Source organism: Lactuca virosa, chromosome 1 (genome assembly GCF_052849685.1).
Source record: "Lactuca virosa cultivar CGN04683 chromosome 1, Lactuca_virosa_CGN04683_v6, whole genome shotgun sequence".
NCBI lineage: Eukaryota > Viridiplantae > Streptophyta > Magnoliopsida > Asterales > Asteraceae > Lactuca > Lactuca virosa.
Window position 1 is genome coordinate 22,757,034 of NC_136426.1, and position 16,755 is coordinate 22,773,788.

General features: G+C 37.0%; 1 protein-coding gene across 1 annotated transcript; it reads left to right on the forward strand.

Moving 5' to 3' along the window:
• Positions 1 to 10,158: 10,158 nt before the first annotated feature.
• LOC145140867 (P-loop containing nucleoside triphosphate hydrolases superfamily protein) lies at positions 10,159 to 16,315 on the forward strand. The gene is made up of 12 exons (XM_079074528.1): positions 10,159 to 11,559; positions 11,666 to 11,840; positions 11,967 to 12,079; positions 12,196 to 12,297; positions 12,403 to 12,472; positions 12,837 to 12,892; positions 14,789 to 14,839; positions 14,958 to 15,062; positions 15,153 to 15,300; positions 15,382 to 15,596; positions 15,798 to 15,890; positions 16,037 to 16,315. Exons 1-12 carry the CDS (start codon positions 10,312 to 10,314, stop codon positions 16,202 to 16,204), a joined length of 2,544 nt encoding a protein of 847 aa, XP_078930654.1. The 5' UTR covers positions 10,159 to 10,311; the 3' UTR covers positions 16,205 to 16,315.
• The last annotated feature ends 440 nt before the right edge of the window (positions 16,316 to 16,755 follow it).

A 16,755-nucleotide genomic window follows, 5' to 3' on the forward strand; every position in this document is an offset into this window, starting at 1 on the left:
TGATTGTTATTGAGGTAGCTGCTGCTATCTAAAGTTCTATTCCAGAGCTGGTTGGGACTATCAAGACTGATATGATTGAGTTGTTTGATGATCGCTATGTTGTCCCAACCGAGACTGTTATTATTGTAGCCACCACAGTCGTTGCTGCTGCGGGAGGCCGAGGAGGAGGATCATTTCAGTACCGGGATTTCAGCAACATTTAGCCCCTTGAGTTCGACGGGGTCAAGGACTCGATTGTGGCTAAGGGGTTTGATGTGATATGGGTTATTGTGGACCGTCTGACCAAGAGTGCTCACGTTCTAGCTATTCGGAAGAGCTCTTCGACCGAGAAGTTGGCCGATGTGTATGTGCGTGAGACAAGGGCGAAGCTATGGTGTACCAAGGTGGGTCCTAAGACCTACCTAATTTTTTAATTTTATTTAATATATATATATATATATATATATATATATATATATATATATATATATATATATAAATTATGACCTATCTTGAAAAAAAATTAGGACCTACCTTATAGTATTTAGACAAATAAGATACAAATAAATAAAATAAATGGTGAAATGTTTTACTTAAATTTGCAAAGAATATGGTTAATTTTTATCAAAACCTATCTCAGATTTAGAGACAAAGATAAAAGTCGTGGTTATTTGATATTATAAAACGGATATCTCAAAAGGCTAGTAAGGAAACTACTCAAACTAGTAAAAACAAAACCAGTACTCCTACATTATTGGTTGTGATAATAGGTAGTTGGAAGTAGACTTTTTAAAATGAAAAGAAACCCATTTGTACACTATATATATATATATATATATATATATATATAGATATATATGAAGGGTTTTGAGCAATTCTAACACTCCTAAGTGTACATGCAACCCTAGAAAACCTTGGATCTATGTTTGTCTAAAATACATGCAAAATACTTTTTCCAAGGTTCATAAACCTATCTAGCATACATGGGGAACTTTATAATATAAAAGATAGCTAGAATTACATACCTTGTAGTTGTTATGATTCCTTGAAACCTTGAGAGCCTAGCACCCCAAGTGTGATGCCTCAAATGTTTCACACAACACCAAATGCTTTGGAATAACTTTGAGAGATATGTAGAACACTTGAAAATCGGCCTAGCCCTCTTGCAACTTCTTGTGTAACAGATTTTGGTGTATGACATGTTCTTTATATAGTATGTCACATCTAGGGTTACACCATGTAAACCCTAATGTGACATGACTCTTCATTTCCATGACCCATGGGTTTGTAACTCCCATGGAGCATCCAATGGGATTAACCCAACTTGATAATCCATGGAGCCTTTTAGCCCACTATACAAGTTATGGATGATTTACATAATCAACCCTTATATTTAATTAGTTATCTTTTGATCACTTAATTAATTCCAAATTAATTCTTGATCAATACTAATTAAATAATACTATTAATATATTAGAACTTATAATATATTAATAACCACAAGTGTTATTTCTCTCATTTAGTATATCCAAATGCAAGATGCCATGCAACCCAAATGGACCATGCCGGGTCGGGTCAAGTACATACCATAAATAGTTATGGACTTAGACATCTTATCCAACAGTCTCCCACTTGGATAAGTCTAATAACTATAACTGCAAGTATGACTTCAGGAACCGACCAGCAATCGTAGCTCTTTTCAAGGTTTATCGGAACTGAGAAGATGATGATACGCCATTTAAGATAAGTGATCATATAATCCTCTGTTCTAGATATCAGCTGGACAAATACATGGAACAATGTCTTACTTTTGTCCAACAGTTTGTTTCCCGATTTCCGATTTGTTTGACATAGAACTTAATTGAACACATCAACTTAGTTCTGACCGGGCCCGGTACATGGGTCAAAACAAAATCATTGAGGGGCCCAGATATTGCTTCTAATCCAAGAAGGAACAGATAAACTTCGACTCATATGCTTGATCTACTACTTGTTAAATTACACACAAACGCACGTTTTATAACATCGAGTTACCAATGCGTTTTCGCACGATCAATGCATAACTAACTCGTAGTTAACAAGCCATATCTCTAGGTTTAAAGAATTATATGATATTACCGTCTTGCGATCACTCGAGATAAATTCCATGAAGTGATACCAGCGAGCGTGGGTTGAATCCAATACCCAGAACTTATGAGCACTCATGAGTGTTGAGGCCATGTCCAACATCTTAGACCTCTACAACCAACTCATGACAGTCTTACTTCATATCTACTTCCAACATATGGCCGACTGTGGATAATTTGAATAATATGTAAACACAACATAAATATTCTGGAAGTCAAAACATGCAAAAGAAATAATAGTAAACGATTGACAAGAGATAGCAACACTTTACTCATAAATAAACACAACTTTTATTCATCATCAAATGTCAATTACACTTTACAAATTTCAAAATTATCTAACTACTAAAACTAATATCATCCTTCAGCCCTATGCTCATTGCATGCTGGAGATGCTTAACCCTACCCAGTCCCTTCGTGAGGGGATTTGCCGGGTTCTCATCCGATGATACCCTCTTCTATACGATGTCTGATGAAATGGTATTTTTCTGTCAATGTGTCTGGATCTCCCGTGATACCTTGGTTCCTTTGCTAAGGCAACTGCACTTTCACTATCACAGAAAATCTCTATGGGCTCCGTTATAGCTGGTACAACTCCAAGGTCTCCAATGAAGTTCTTTAGCCATATAGCCTCCTTTGCTGCCTCGCTTGCCGCTATATACTCTGATTCGCAAGTTGAATCAGCCACTGTCTCCTGCTTGGAACTTTTCCAAGAGATTGCTCCTCCATTTAAGGTAAATACCCAGCCCGACTGAGAGCGGAAATTATCCCTATCAGTCTGGAAGCTAGCATCACTATACCCTACAACTCTCAAGTCATCACTCCCACCAAGGGTAAGGACCCAGTCCTTAGTCCTTCGCAGGTATTTGAGAATATTCTTTACCGCTGTCCAGTGAGCCTTACCAGGGTTCCCCTGATACCTGCTAACCATGCTTAAAGCAAAGGCTACATCAGGACGAGTGCAGGTCATAGCATACATGATCGAGCCTACTGCAGAAGCATAAGGTACTCGACTCATTTCTGCTATCTCAACCTCGGTACTCGGGCTCTGAGTCTTACTCAGTCTAGCGTTACTCTGGATGGGTAACTCTCCTTTCTTGGAATCTTGCATGCTGAACCTCTTCAGCACCTTCTCCAAGTATGTACTATGACTAAGCCCAATTAGTCTTTTACTCCGGTCTCTCAGAATCCTTATCCCTAGAATATAGGCAGTTTCTCCAAGGTCCTTCATAGCGAAACACTTCCCAAGCCCGAACTTAACTTCCTGCAAGGTTGGGATGTCATTTCCTATGAGTAGTATGTCATCCACATACAATACCAAAAAGCTAACTATACTCCCACTAGACTTGACATATACACATGATTCATCTTCACTCCTCGAAAAGCCAAACTCTTTGACTTTCTCATCAAAGCAAAGATTCCATCTGCGAGGTGCTTGCTTTAATCCATAGATGGATTTCTCAAGCTTACACACTCTATTAGGGTACTCTGTGCTGACAAAACCCTCTGGCTGATTCATGTAAACATCCTCAGCCAACTTTCCATTAGGAAAGCAGTTTTGACATCCATTTTCCATATTTCATAGTCATGAAATGCAGCAATGGCTAACAATACCCTAATAGACTTAATCTTGGCTACTGGTGTGAAGGTCTCATCATAATCAACTCCTGGAGTTTGAGAAAAGCCCTTTGCAACCAGTCGTGCCTTATAAGTGTGTACATTACCATCCATGTCGGTCTTCTTCTTGAAGATCCACTTGCACCCAACTGTCTTACGACCTGGTACATTGTCAACCAAGTCCCAGACCTGATTGTCATACATGGACTGTATCTCGCTGTCCATTGCCTCTTTCCATTTAGCAGACTCGGGGCCTGCCATGGCTTCCGCATAGCTGTTAGGTTCATCCAGACTTACCAATGTCTCATCACTGATAAGTGTCTCACCTTCCGCAGTAATATGGAAACCATAGTAATGCTCAGGTACATTCCTAACCCTTGTGGAACGCCTCAGAGGTACAATTGGAGGTATAATTGGATCAACGGGAGTTTCCTCCTCAAGTTGACTGCTAGGTTTTGAGGTTCCTTCACCACTTGACTCTTGAATTTCTTCAAGGTCAATTTGCCTCCCACTGTTTCCTTGGCTTATGAACTCTCTTTCTCGAAAGACACCCCTCCTTGCTACAAAGACCACATTCTCACTGGGTCTGTAAAAGAGGTAACCAAAGGATTTTTTGTAGGTAGCCGATGAAAATACACCTCTCACTTCGAGGTTCGAGCTTGTCGCGAATCTCGCGTCTCACGAAAGCCTCGCAACACCAAATCTTGATGTGGGCTAGACTAGGAACTTTTCCAGTCCACATCTCGTGAGGTGTTTTGGTAACCTTCTTTGTAGGGACCAGATTAAGGATATGGGCGACAGTCTCTAAGACATACCCCCAAAATGAGATTAGTAGCGTAGCTCGACTCATCATGGAACGAACCATGTCCAACAAGGTTCGATTACGCCTCTCAGCTACACCATTCAACTGTGGTGTCCTGGGAGGTGTCAATTGTGAGACAACCCCACATTCCCTCAGATAGTCGAGGAACTCAGTACTAAGATACTCACCACCGCGATCGGATCGAAGCATCTTAATGTTCCTGCCCAATTAATTCTCGACTTCCTGTTTAAACTCTTTAAACCTTTCGAAAGTCTCTGACTTATGCTTGATTAAGTAGACATATCCATATCTACTATAATCATTTGTAAAAGTCACATAATAACGATTAGCATCTCTTGTGGCAGTTTTAAAGGGTCCACACACATCCGTGTGCACTAGATCCAACAAACCTTCACCCCTAGCACAAGAACCTGTGAAGGGCGACTTTGTCATTTTTCCAAGTAAGCATGATTCACAACTATCATCTGACTTTAGGTCAAATGATTCCAAAACTCCATCCTTTTGGAGTTGGCCTATGCGTTTCTTGCTTACATGTCCAAGACGACAATGTCATAATGATGCTTTATCCAAGTTATTATCATTAGTAGAATCAATACACAACACATTATTTCCTAAATTATCTACAACAGACACAGCTTCATACACACCATCACAAGGTAATGCTTTAAAATAAAACACATTATTAAAGAAAGCATTTATTCCACCAATTTCATTATCAAAGGAAAAGGTAAAACCTTGTTTGTACAAAGCATGAAAGGAAATAACATTTCTTGCCATTTCTGGCGAATAACAACATTTATTCAAATCTAAAGTAAACCCACTACTTAGCAACAAAGTATAAACTCCAATCTTGGTGACAGGTGAAACTTTCCTATTTCCCATGATCAAGTTTATCTTTCCATGCTCCACATTCTCACTTCTTCTTAGTCCCTGCAAATCAGAACAAATATGAATACCGCAACCGGTATCAAGGACCCAAGAGTTAGAATAGGGTGAGTTATTAGATAAGATAGTGTAAATATCTGCATGGTTGGGTTTCACTTTCCCATCCTTCAAATCTTGCTGGTACTTTGGGCAGTTCCGCTTCCAGTGTGCCTTTTCATGGCAATAGAAGCATTCAGCCTCTTTGGGATCAGAAGAAGGTGTAACGAAACCTTTCTTGGTTCCGCTAGAAGAGGAGCCATCAAGATTCTTACCCTTGGTACCCTTCGAAGGGTTCTTCCTCTTCTTCCCTCTACCTTTCCCGATTGCCAGGACAGGTGCTGAGTTTGGAGTAGTAGTAGGAGTGGTCACAACCGACTTACCTTTGAGACCTGATTATGCGGTCTTTAGGAGTCCTTGAAGTTTGCTGAGGGTGACTTCTTCCTTGTTCATGTGATATGTCATGTGGAATTGATCATAACACGATGGTAAGGAGTGCAAAATAATATCTATTGCCAACTCCTCTGGGAAGTTCACATTCAGCTTCATCAAACGGTCCACATACCTTTTCATTTTCTGCATGTGGCTTGTGATGGTTTCACCATCTTTCATTCGGGTTGTGATCATAGAGGAGATGATTTCATATCGCTCTTGACGAGCACTCTGATGGTAGCAGTCCATCAAATCCTGGTGCATCTCAAAAGGATAGTAGTCCTCATAGGACTTTTGGAGCTCGGCTGTCATAGTGGCCATCATGATGCATGCCACTTTGGTAGCATCTCTTTCATGTGCCTCATATTCAACAAACTCCTCAGGAGTAGCTGTTGTCTCAGGTACCTTAAGCTCCTTGTCGAGAACATATTCCTTGTTCTCGTATCGAGTGACCATCCTGATGTTTCTGATCCAGTCAGTAAAGTTGGATCCATAAAAGATGACTCTCCCACAAAGGTTCATGAGAGAGAATGAGCCAGTAGGGTTTGAGCCAGGAGCAGCATTGTTGGAAGACATCTGAAAAGAAGAAAACAAGTTTAGTTTAGATATAGAGAAAGTCCTTAATAAAACACCCAAATGTAGTATTAAGGCTAGGATCCAATCACAATATATTATAACTTAGAAGAGGGATGCCGTAATCCAAGCTATAACATATTTGAAAGGTAGGTGAATGACGATTCACCAATTTCCACCATGAAAACGAAATATAAATTATTAGGTTTTATTTGGTTTTTAGAAATTCCTAGATTCTTTTGAGATTCATTGAACTTTTCAATGGCATGTTTCAATCTCGAGTGTGCCCTTCATGTTTTGTGACTGGGATACCGAGGATCACAAAACAAGGTGTGAAGTAACCATGCAAATTACTTGGTACTCTTAATGTTTTTCACTTAATCGATGTGCCGGTAAACCAAACGCGCTCCACCGACCTTATGAAAAACCTTAAGTCACCCTTTGCCTACGTTGTTAAGTCAAAGTTAGTGTGCCGGTAAACCACACACGCTCCACCAACGACTTAAACAAAGTGCAAAGTGTAACTTCATGGATTAACACCTTATTCACATTTTTCCTAAAGTAACTAAGATTGAGAATTTATAAAACATTTAGTTACTTTATAATAATCATTATACTTTTTAATGAGAATTTTAAGTCACTGTCCTACCCGTTCGGCTAACGACCCTCCACCAGTCAAGGAAGCGGTGGGTGAGAGTGGACACCCATTAAGCTGCCATTTTATAGGCAACAACCTTATACCCCCCTTATAGACCGGCTTCGTGAATGATGCCTACTAATGGTAAAACGACTTGATCTTATATATATATATATATATATATATATATATATATATATATATATATTATTAAACTTATAATATTATAAGGTATAAGGGTTGAATTTTAACTTTTTAAAATTCTAGGGGTTGGAACTAAAGTTAATTAGATGACTTTACATGTTCCAAAACTTGAGGGCAAGTTTTGTAACTTTTCAAAACTCTTCAATTCATAACTTATGAGATTAATTGGTTCATTAAAATGAGTGACTCTTCATTTTATGTAACCTATGTGTTTCTTTAATGGTCATTAAAAGATAAAACTTTTGGTAATCCATAACTTGAGGACAAATTATGGATTCCATTAACACACATGATGATCAAGAATTAAGACTAGCAAGAAGTTACAAATAATTCCTATGATCATCTAAACTCATAAGAACATGAATATGAATATCAAAATTTCAAGAACACATAAAATCATGGAATTTTGATATTAGCCATTGTAAATGGATTAGAACAACCATTACACCATCTAAAACAATTTTAATAACACCAAAACAGTTTAGGGTAATGTTTCTAGTCCATTTCCAGCATCAAAAGTCGAAAAACTGCATTCTGAGGCTTCTACTCGTCGAGTGCACGAACCTACTCGACGAGTAGGATGAGTTTGGTCATGGACTCGGCGAGCCCCCCCATGGACTCGGCGAGTTCATGTGTCAGATTGCATAAAAACGAGTTTTTTCACAATTTTGCATCAAGTATCAAAACAAACAAGCCTAGGCTCTGATACCACTGAAGGGTTTTGAGCAATTCTAACACTCCTAAGTGTACATGCAACCCTAGAAAACCTTGGATCTATGTTTGTCTAAAATACATGCAAAATACTTTTTCCAAGGTTCATAAACCTATCTAGCATACATGGGGAACTTTATAATATAAAAGATAGCTAGAATTACATACCTTGTAGTTGTTATGATTCCTTGAAACCTTGAGAGCCTAGCACCCCAAGTGTGATGCCTCAAATGTTTCACACAACACCAAATGCTTTGGAATAACTTTGAGAGATATGTAGAACACTTGAAAATCGGCCTAGCCCTCTTGCAACTTCTTGTGTAACAGATTTTGGTGTATGACATGTTCTTTATATAGTGTGTCACATATAGGGTTACACCATGTAAACCCTAATGTGACATGACTCTTCATTTCCATGACCCATGGGTTTGTAACTCCCATGGAGCCTCCATGGAGCATCCAATGGGATTAACCCAACTTGATAATCCATGGAGCCTTTTAGCCCACTATACAAGTTATGGATGATTTACATAATCAACCCATATATTTAATTAGTTATCTTTTGATCACTTAATTAATTCCAAATTAATTCTTGATCAATACTAATTAAATAATACTATTAATATATTAGACCTTATAATATATTAATAACCACAAGTGTTATTTCTCTCATTTAGTCTATCCAAATGCATGATGCCATGCAACCCAAATGGACCATGCCGGGTCGGGTCAAATACATACCAGAAATAGTTATGGACTTAGACACCTTATCCAACAGTCTCCCACTTGGATAAGTCTAATAACTATAACTGCAAGTATGACTTCGGGAACCGACCAGCAATCGTAGCTCTTTTCAAGGTTTCTCGGAACTGAGAAGATGATGATACGCCATTTAAAATAAGTGATCATATAATCCTCTGTTCTAGATATCAGCCGGACAAATACATGGAACAATGTCTTACTTTTGTCCAGCAGTTTGTTTCCCGATTTCCGATTTGTTTGACATAGAACTTAATTGAACACATCAACTTAGTTCTGACCGGGTCCGGTACATGGGTCAAAACAAAATCATCGAGGGGCCCAGATATTGCTTCTAATCCAAGAAGGAACAGATAAACTTCGACTCATATGCTTGATCTACTACTTGTTAAATTACACACAAACGCACGTTTTATAACATCGAGTTACCAATGCGTTTTCGCACGATCAATACATAACTAACTCGTAGTTAACAAGTCATATCTCTAGGTTTAAAGACTTATATGATATTACCGTCTCACGATTACTCGAGGAGTTGGGTACAAGGTTGCATTTTAGCACGATTTATCATCCGCAGACTGACGGCCAGAGCGAGCGGACCATCCAGACGCTCGAGGATATGTTGAGAGTCTGTGTTATAGATTTCGGTGGGAGTTGGGATCCGTACCTTCCTTTGGCTGAGTTTTCGTACAACAACAACAACTATCACTCCAGTATCGGTGCGCCACCATTTGAGCTTCTTTATGGGAGGAGGTGTCGTACCCCAGTCTGTTGGGGTGAGGTCGGTCACAGGGTCATGAGAAAGACCGAGGCACTCTCTCTCTCTCTCTCTCTCTCTCCATGTGATACATACACTCAAACATGACTTAGGTATATGCGGTTGTATGGATGGCTTCATTAATCCACATACAAGTAAAAGTTTTAATGACCTACTAACTTGCTATCAGTATATTTTATCTTTGATAAATTAAATATCTTTTTATATTTTGTTTCTATTTATCATCTCGAATTAAATAGTGACAAGTGTATTAAAATATTATTAATTTTGTGACACGCGACATTTAATATGGATAAAAAATTTAATGACCTACTAACTTGTTATTAATATATTTTTTCTTTGATACATTAAATATCTTTCTACGTTTTGTTTCTATTCATCATCCTATCCATATTAAATAGTGAAAAGTATATTAAAATATTATTAATTTTATTAAATGTGTCACGTTGCATTTAACATAGATAAAAAATTTAATAAGAACAAAATATAAGAGAATATTTAGTTACTTTTTTTTTTAGTAGGTTTTGATTGCACAAAAATTAACATAGCGACCAATTAAACCCAAAAACCTAAAAGCAAGACTAATGGTGTTTCTCCCGGATTAATTTGACAAGAGAAGGGTAAGTTTGTGCTCGATTAATGTCATCACAACCTATTGTCAAATAGGCATCCTTTTGCTGTTCTTCTGTTTCCTGGAACCCAGGGATTTTCATCGTTGCCGTACCAATCACTCATAATTTTCTGTAAGCCGATGGATCATTCATGGCGTCCTCCGCCTCTGCCACTAGTACCAGGTAACAACGCCAACATCTGCCCAATCTGCTCAACATCTCACTTCCCTTTTTGCCCTCCTCCCCCATTCATCGAAAACCCCAGATTCCATTACTCACAATCACAAAACGATTACTATCATCAACGACCCCGTTTTGATCACCACCATCCATTCCCGAATCATCAGAGTTCGTTAAGTTATAATCATGATTATAATCCTATTAATGGGCATGTAGGTAGACGACCTACGTGGTATGGTAGTAACCCTAGCTTAGATATGAGTCCGTATAATGCCGTCGTCGATCCTCCTATGGTTAATGGAAATTATAGTAATCATCATACGGGTGGTGTTGGCTCTGCTGGTTATGGATATGATGGCTATGATAATGGCGGAATTAAGAGAATGAAAATTGAACCCATTGATAATAACAAGGGTCCTAGAGGATCCTTTATGGGTGGTGAAATTGCAGATACATCAAGGTCCTCATCTGACAATGAGAGAATATTGAAGTTGATTCATGATCATGGCAATGCTGCCAATGGTGGTCTTCCTAAAGTAGGCGCAAATTCAACTTCGGAATCCAATTGTGAAAATGGCAATATATATGCACATGAGAAATTTGGAGAAACTCGTGAAGTTAGGGATGACATGGGATCCAAACGGAAACGTGAGATGAGTGACTTTCCAAGTAGCAGGGAAGATCATGGAGCAGTGTATGCGAAGAATAATGTGCATTTTGATCAAAGAGATGAACAAACACAGGATCACCATAGAGGAGCAGCTCCATATCATTCTGTTTTGCAGAGAAGTGAACTGAATCAAAAATTGCACGAGCCACGTATTGGAACTTTACAAGAGAATCATCACAATTTGCAGCGAACAACTCAGATTAAGTTGCCACCACCTGCTTATGTTAATACACCTAGTTCTTTTGGGACAAACTTTGGTCCAGTGGAGGTTCCTTATGCTTATCGTGGCCAACCTCCTCTTCCTGTTTCCCCTCCACCACCACTACCCATAGACCCACCACGGAATCATTTCTTTGAGCCATTCACTTCACCACCAGTACAAAAGCCCTCTTTGTTTCCTATTGGTGTTAGTTCTTCAGCAGACTCGTTATCTTCATCATCATCATCACGTTCTGCAATTCCTGAACACCAATCATCTACACAAGTTTATTATGCCAATAACGCAGGTCACCATGCTTCAACTCTTTCTTCTGTTGAGGTACGGCTAAGGAAGTTTTTTCTTTTTTAATTAAGTCTGTGTTTTCCTATCAGATGTTACTGTGACATTCCTTCCTTTCACTGATAACCAACATTGTGATTCCTAGGAATTTTACACCCGGCAATCTTCATCTGAAAAACATCTGAGAGATGTTCAACCGTTTCCATTGCAGCATATATCTTCAGAGAAGCCAAATATTATTGATGCTTCTCGCATATTTAAGCAGCCACATCGAGTATCTCGTCCTGATCACTTGGTGATAATCCTACGTGGACTTCCAGGTAGTTTTCTTGATCATAAACAAGTCTTTCAATCATCTCAAGTTTACATCTTTTTATAACTATTATTGTTCGTGTTCATGTCCGCATTAGGCAATTAAGATTCACAGCTTACATCAATGTTTGCAGGTAGTGGAAAGAGCTACTTGGCAAAGGTGCTGCGTGATATTGAGGTTGAAAATGGTGGGGAAGCACCACGCATTCATTCAATGGATGAGTACTTCATGACTGAAGTTGAAAAGGTCTATAGTTGGCCTCTTTTCTTTTGTTGCTAGTATATTTTATATATCTCTATACTATATTTAAAAAAGTTTAGTGACGTGACATTCTGATTTGAAGTATTTTACCTATTTTATAGGCTGAAGATAGTGAGTTGTCAAAGTCTTCTGGTTCTCTTAGAGGCAAGAGACAAGTAATGAAGACTGTGATGGAGTATTGTTATGAACCTGAAATGGAGGAGGTATTTTTAAGTACTTATATAACGACCAAAATTGAAGTTTGTTTGGTACTTTGCCTTATGGAAAGTGCTCTATTGATTCTAATATTGGCATATATCTTGACATAGGCTTATCGAGCAAGCATGCTGAAGGCATTTAAGAAGACCCTTGATGAGGGGGTTTACTCCTTCATAATTGGTATGGTTTATTTGGGACACAAGTGCCAAACATTTAGTATACAAGGGTTTATATTCTGTCTTTATCTTATATCTTGTTATCTGATGTCAATCCTGTAGCATTGCGAGTAGTATTCTCGTTTTCCCCTTAATCCACTTGCTTTTTTGTGGTATAAAATTCTATGTGGTTTAGTACTGAAATGCTAGCATTTTAGAAGTCTAGTGCTAATCTTGGTAATGAATGCTGCTTTAAAAAAAATAAAAAGAATGGTAAGAGTGATTGTAGAGTAAGTGGCTCAATTTACACTAACCAGCGATGCAGTTTGTTTGTTTTTTGAGCCAATTGACTTATTTGTTGCTGGTATGTCATGTGTGCCTCGTCTTAGTGGATGACCGCAATCTGCGGGTAGCTGATTTTGCTCAGTTTTGGGCAACTGCTAAGGTATACTCTCATACTCATACTTGCCTTCTCTCTCTAGGGCTGCTTTATTATTTGCAGGTTTTAATGATACCATAATGTGTTTAAGTATCAAGGTATTTGTCTTTATAAGTTATTGGGAAGTATGTGAGGGGATTCATTTTAGATATGCAAACTTGGAAATCGTTTATGAAAATATGTTGATGTTATGGATTCATTGGAGAATATCCTTTAATTATCTATTTTGTGATGCTTATTGGCAAGCTAGCATTTTACTTTTGGGTTAATTGAAAAAAAAAACAACATATTTTCATTTATTTGTTTTTTTTATTTACTCCAATTACAACATTTTACTTTGAGTTTTCTACCCTATTATAGCGAAGTCATCTAAATACTAATTAATTTTCACGGTAGTTCTGTTAAAGTACAATGTCCTAAGAAGAAAAAGATAAAAATACAATGCTACCGTGAGGTAGAAATTTAAAAATACAAGGTTTTAATAAGAAAAAATTGGAAGTATGATGCTATAATAGAAAGAAAAGAAAGTAGGATGATATAATAAACAAATAAACAGACGTACATTGCTATTTCTTGCATTTATCATTTTTATTTTTGACCAAACTTTTAAGCCTGTGATCCATTCAGAGCCAAGCAATTTAAGAGTCTTTAAGGGGTTTAAATTTGTGAATCAAGTTGCTGTATATATTTTATATTAATAATTTTATTTTCGAGCAAACTCCTGTATCAGTACCAGCACCTGGGAGGCTGGGACACACATCGACAATTCAAAATAAAATTAGGGTTTGTGCCAAATACAAGCAAAGTAGCTGGAATTGTACTATTTTGTTTTGAATTGTATAATTATGTCAGGTGTTTCAAGTTTGTTATAGAGGCTTGTTTTCCCCTTGGATAGTTGGATTTATCAACACGTATATGTTTTCCTTATCTTTTATTTTCACTACTATCTGAAATAATATTTTGATGATACGACATTCTTTGTAATTCATACATCAGTGCTTTGACTTTTCTATGGAATTTATCACTTCTGTTCTTTTTTTTTTTTTGGGAGAGATTCGTCATTTGTGTTGTTATGTTTAATTAGCTGTGTTGTCCTTATTGTTTCCACAAACTAAACTCCTGTGAGCTGTAAAGTTGTGTTTGTTACATGGGACAAGACTGGACGTTACAATCACACAAATTCTATGTAATGGAGTTGTATTAGACAATAATCATAATAATATTCTCTCAAACTACTTCATGCTCCATCCATCTTCCCTTAGATACATACATGGAATATGTAAGCTTTAAGCTTAGTGAGAGCAATTATGGTTTCGTAAATAAACAGTTTTCGTAAAACATATAAATAGAGTGCATGAATAACAATTCAGTAAGAAATAACAGAATCTGGAAAGTGGAGTTTGATCCTTATTATTTATGTTTTGATGGCAAGCTGGAATTTTATATACTTGTATACACAAGCGTACTTTGTTGTTACCTATGTAAATGTGGCAACTATCTTGCACACTGTATTTGTTCAGCCATGGAATCTTTCTGTAAAGGTGATGACATGGGCCTATATACGAAATTGATCTTTTTTTTATTATTTATAAATCGACACTTTTACTGTTCTAACATTGCATGCTCCAGTCCACTCTGGAAAGTGACCATTGCACTTGTAAAATTGCAAAACAAGACCACTGAATATTACAATCTCTTGCTTTTGACCAAAAGTTAGCCATGATTGTTTTGTGACTAAGTCACAAGTTTGGTGGTAAAAGATTGCAAGAAATTGCAGCATTTACTTTTATTAAGGATCGAGACCATTTGCATTATTTGTGACATGAAAATTATAAGCATTGCAGATTTGTGAGGAGTATATATATCTGCTGTTATTCATTTGTTTCCTGTTTTTTGTTGTAGAGATCGGGTTATGAAGTATACATAGTGGAAGCCTCATACAAGGATCCAGCAGTGAGTTTAAATATCACATAAACAAGCCTTTCTAATTCTAAATACTAAAATATTAAACATAATAAAAACACAAATATGATTATTATTATAAGGAAGAATGGTTTGTGATTTGTGATAGGGTTGTGCGGCTAGGAATGTGCATAAGTTTAGCCTGGATGATATACAGAAGATGGCTACACAATGGGAAGAAGCTCCATCATTGTACTTGAAAATGGATGTCAAGGTTTGTTTTATTAATTAATTGTGACATCTATGGATCATTTAAGTTCAATCTAGGACTCAAATAAAAAATTATTGATATTTTACTTTGCAGTGTTTACTCCATGGAGATGGTTTTGATGAAGGTGGGATTCAAGAGGTGGACATGGATATGGAAGATGAAGATGATGATGCTATAGATGGTAAAAGTCCACATGAGAATATGAAAGAGCAGGTGGATGATTTAACACCTCATGGTGATGGTATGTATGCATAATTATAATAATACAAGACATTTGGTTGAAAGGAGACAATAAACACATATGGTTTTGTGAATTGCTTAGATGATGATGATGTGAAGAAGAAGAAGAAGAAGCATAATGATACACCAGAAGTGAAACATTTGAGTAGAAGCAAATGGTCAAATGATATGGATGGAAATGAGTATGAGTCCCATGAAGAAGAAGCAACACAAAATGGTGGTGCTCTTTCCGGCTTAATTCAAGCATATGGATATAGTAAGGAAGGTAAATCTGTACGCTGGGGTGATCAGATTCAGGTGTGTATTTTAATAAATGATGCTTAAAAGATATTCATAAAATACAAGGAAAATAAATAAATAAATATGGGCAAATGTGTAAACAGCCAGGGGGAACGAAACCTAATTTTCATGAATTAAGTTGTTCTTTTTGCAATTGAATTAAGTGTATCAAGTCAAAAAGAAACAACAGACACCTTTGACTTTTCTTGTTTGTGTCAGGGTGGAAATGTTGGGTTCTCAATAAGCGCAACAAGAAAAGGAAAAGCAACCACAGCATCATTAGTTATTGGGCCTGGTTCAGGTTACAACTTGGTAAGTTATTGTTGTTGCTCATATGGATCTTGCTGGAGGGTATATATAATATATTAAGACAATTCAATAATTGAAACCCTCACAATTTTTAATTTGTCATTAATAATGTTAAATGTAATAAATAAATCAGTTATTGATTGTTGCAGAAATCAAACCCATTATCAGAGGAAGAGTGCATAAAGGGAGGTGTTGAGTCAAAAAGTCAAAATGTATTCCAAGAACGTATCCGGGCAGAACGTGAATCTTTCAAAGCTGTTTTTGATAAAAGGCGACATCGGATTGGTGGGTTCAATTTCAATGTGGATGAAGAATAAGTAATAGCTTCAATCTTTATGTTTTTGTTGTATCTATCATCTACTCAAATTTTGTAGCTTGTTGGATTTCAAGTTCAAAACTAATAATATAATTTTATATCTTCTAGTTCACTATTGCAATGAGTGAGGCCACTTCTTTTTATTTGGTCCAAATGAAGTGTTAAATGCAAGTAATAGGAATCTACTTTTCTTATTACAAAATTATACTTGCCGTTATTTAAATACAAAGCAATAATTACTATTATAAGTGACTATATTTTTTAAAGTCTAAATACTACCAAATTCTTTCTTGTGAAGCGGAACATTTCATTTCATGTTGCAGTTCTTTGGTTAGGAAGTTCCGGAATGTGGAATGTTGTTTGTGGATTTCTAGCCTCTTCTATTCCCATTTGGTTGGATGGAAATACATGACAAAGTAATAGAATAGACAGTGTTAATGGAATGAACCACCGATTCCATTTTGATGTTTGGTTATTCCACCAGAATGAAATGAGTTATTAATCTATGTTGTTTGGTACGAGTTATTAATCTATGTTGTTTGGTACGTATAA

Bases quoted from the DNA above. Each gene is read 5' to 3' on its own strand.
- LOC145140867 (XM_079074528.1), top strand. From the start codon at position 10,312: ATGGATCATTCATGGCGTCCTCCGCCTCTGCCACTAGTACCAGGTAAC. The intron at 12,298-12,402 runs GTATTTTTAAGT...ATCTTGACATAG, and splicing joins ATGAACCTGAAATGGAGGAG to GCTTATCGAGCAAGCATGCT. The intron at 12,473-12,836 runs GTATGGTTTATT...GCCTCGTCTTAG, and splicing joins GGTTTACTCCTTCATAATTG to TGGATGACCGCAATCTGCGG.